General features: G+C 50.5%; 1 protein-coding gene across 2 annotated transcripts in view; it reads left to right on the top strand.

The window, feature by feature from the left end:
* The first annotated feature begins 1,176 nt into the window (after positions 1–1,176).
* Positions 1,177–3,433, top strand: part of PSMD1 (proteasome 26S subunit, non-ATPase 1) — an 86,359-nt gene continuing 84,102 nt past the window's right edge. The window contains exon 1 of one of the 2 annotated variants that reach the window (XM_006760414.2): positions 1,177–1,577. In XM_006760414.2, the coding sequence (XP_006760477.1) occupies positions 1,562–1,577 (16 nt within the window). In that variant the 5' untranslated portion in view covers positions 1,177–1,561. The remainder of the gene's footprint in view (positions 1,578–3,433) is intronic. The other variant, XM_006760413.2, reaches the window with a different exon arrangement.

Below are 3,433 nucleotides of genomic sequence, written 5' to 3' on the forward strand. Positions count from 1 at the left end.
TCCAGGACTTATCACTGGAAGTTTGTATCTTTTGGTCACCTTCAGCCATTTTGTCCAAGTTGCCAACATTGCAAATTCAGAAGATTTCACATGAAATTCCGATTTTTGGCTTTTCTTGGAAGAATCATAAGCTGTTACAGCAACAGCCCTGCGTTTTTGCACAGCGACGCTGCAGGAGCTGAGTAGTCACTGCTCTCTACCTGCGCACACACTCACCGTCACCACGCCCCCTACTGCCTCCCTACGTGTCAGTGGCAATCCACCATCCTGCTGAGCTAGCATTTTCTTGCTCTGCTCCTGCTTCATTCATTTCCATTACCTGCTACCTTTAGTTTGCGATTTCTCTAGGAGTTTGGGGAACATGAGAGTCTATGGGAGGGACGGTCCAAAGTGCCTTCATAAAATGATACCCCTGAACATTCAATCTGTTTAAAAGGAGCTCTTCAAAAGTGTTCAATAATTACATTTGATGCACTTTAACAACCATAGCTTAAGAATACTCATTTTTAAAAAATCTACACACATACACTCAAATGTGTTATCAACCACAAAACATTGACTTGTGCCACTAGGTCATGGTGTTTTGCGAACTAAGCGTTAGTGATTATTGTCCAATTAAATGCAAGGCTAGTGACTTTAAAATGCCATCACTTGCCACTAGTACTTGTCAATGCTTTGTTTAGTACTATAGAGGTAAGATGGCTATTGAAGCTGATATAAGACTGCACGTGGCAATCACAACTGCCATTTCCAACTTCTAAAGATATATTAAAAATCAAAAACCCATTGAAAGACTCTCCCCCACCCCTTGCTTTTGGAACACTTTCACAGTATATTTTTTTTATACTTACGATTTTTCAAACATGTAAATGTACAGTATTAACTATTTCAAACGTAAATAAAAAGGTCCATTGTTCAACGTTTTAATAAAGTAATGGATTCTTTATAGTGAAGTATTTCTGTGAGGATTCCTTTTGAAGACGGGTTCTGCTTTTTAAACTTTTTTTGATTATCACTTTTTAAAGAAAACGTGTCTTTGCCACATCCTTAGCCCCCAAAGACTTGGCAGGGTGGGCGCTGCAGTGAGGCCCCCCACGCAGCAGGTGGCGCTGCAGCACGCACCGCTCGTACTTCCCCTCAAAGCCCTTTCTCAGCAATGGCGGGTGACGATAGAGGGGCCTCTTTCTAGGCGTGGCCATTGTGAAGCCTGATCCCAGGTGCAGACAAGTGTCCCCACCCTGTGAGGGCTCTGACCTCGAAAAAGGTTAGAGAAAACAATGGAGCTCTCTGTCATTCTTTCGGGCCGGTCGGGGCGGCGGTAGTGGCGCGGAAGGCGTAGGCCGGGGGAGGACTTGTGCCGGGGCGGCAGGCGGGACGGTGGACAGTCCATGGGCGGTCGGGGTCCTGAGCGAGAAGTGAGCCGGCGGCCCGAGCTGGCGACTGACTGAGCAGCGCACCGGGGCAGTGTGGAGGCGCCGCGGAGCCTGCGGGTCCTGAGTTGACAGATACACTGCGGAGCCCGGACTACGAGTGAACGGGCAGGCGAGTGCAGGGCGCAGCCATGATCACCTCAGCCGGTGAGTGCAACCGCAACGGGCGCCGAAAGGGAGGAGCCGCCATGCCGGCTTTTAGCTGAGTCAGGGCGGGTGACTGGGCAGCTCCCGGCGGAGCGCCGGCCTGTGCGGCCGCTCGCTGCCCAAGGCCCAGTCCCAGGCCGGGGACTGGCAGTCCGTCCGGGCCTCTCTGCCCTGGGACCCCGCCGAGCTCGAGGAAATCGCACCAGGTCGCCCGCCTCGGCATCCCTCCCGTCACACCCCCGTGCCCGGACCCGAGGTGCTCCCTGGGTCCTTCTCGGGTCCCGAGGAGTTTTCCTTAGTTCGAATTCTCCCGAAGTGAACCACGTGCGGCCGTCGATCCCAGTCCTTACTCGCAGGTGGTTGGGAGGGACGACCCCCGGTGCGGCCGGACGGCGAAGCAGCCTCCCCTGGCCCTGGCTCAGCCCGGTGCTCCTTAGACTGGAACCTGGAGCTGGAATCGAGGCGGGTTGGTCTGGGCCTACCGCGAGGTGTTCGGCGAAAGCACCCAGAGAACTTCTGTGCTGGGAGGAGCAGCTTCATGCTGAGAAGCAAGCTCTGGGTTTTTGAGGCTAAATGCTCAGTAAATACTCGGCATTGCAGAACTCCTGGGCGGGCAGAGCAGGTGTCGTCCGCTCACCTGACCGTCGTACCCGTAGATTCCTGTAATGACGCTAGAGACGGGATACGCTATGGAAGTCACCATCTAGGGGCGACTTGAACGTCCTCAGTTAGCGCTGTCCACAGCCTTGGTGCTTTTTTTCTTTTTTTGCCTGCCTTCCCTTTTCTCATCCTGTTTTCCTCCACGTTTGTCCCACAAATATTTCGTTGTAAACAACTGGTGGCCAGAAGACAGTAACTTGGACTTGGATGGAGCGCCAAACCATCTTCTTATGAGCATTCTTAAGAAATTGGCGGAGATGCTGGGCGATCTAGGTCATTTTCAAAGCTTGGAAGAGCTGTCACCTGTACTGGGAGTGAAACATTCGTCTCCAAGAGATACAGGTGCCTGGGAGGTGAATTTTAGCTCAATAAAAGGGAGAGCTCTACCAGTCAGAGCTATCTACGGATAAAATAAGCACCGGGTATCTTGCCCCCTGCAAATGAAGGCCTCCTTCTATCTCAGATCCACCCGTTGCCACCTCTTAGCCCAGGCCTTGGCTCATCCCTGGCCTGGGTTCCCGCAGCAGCCTGAAGCCTCTTGTTTTCCCACCATTACTTCCATACAGTCCATTCTTGTAGTAGTCAGAGTCTTCTTTTTAAAACTTTAATCACATAATATCATTACTTTGCTTTAAATCCTCCAGTGCTTTCCATTGTGTTTAATTAAAGTCCGGGCTCTTAACCAAAGACCTCATGACGATTTCTGCCTTGGTTTTTAAAAAATACTGTATTATTTATTTTTTTAAAAAATATTTTTTTAATCCTCACCCATGGATATTTTTCCATTGATTGTTAGAGAGTGGAAGAGAGAGGGAAAGACAGAGAAACATCGATGCAAGAGAGACACATGGATTGATTGCCTCCTGCACAGGGAGGCAGGGTCCGGGCCGGGGAGGATCCTGACACCAAGGTACATGTCCTGGGACCCTTCCGTCTGCAGGCTGACGCTCTATCCCCTGAGCCAAACCGGCCAGGGCTTCTGCCTTGTTTTGTCCTACTCTCTTCCTTACTCCCTGCACCTTAATCATGCAGGTATTCCCTCTGGGCCTGGAATGTGTCAGTTTCTCTCCTACTGCAGGGTCCCTGCACATTCTGTTCCTTCTTTCTAGACTCCTGTTCCTCAACTTCTCCTTAGCTTCTCAGTCTTTAGTCTCAACTCAAATGTTAGTCTTTCCTGCTCATTTTATTTTTTTTTT

Source organism: Myotis davidii, unplaced genomic scaffold, assembly GCF_000327345.1.
Source record: "Myotis davidii unplaced genomic scaffold, ASM32734v1 scaffold370, whole genome shotgun sequence".
NCBI lineage: Eukaryota > Metazoa > Chordata > Mammalia > Chiroptera > Vespertilionidae > Myotis > Myotis davidii.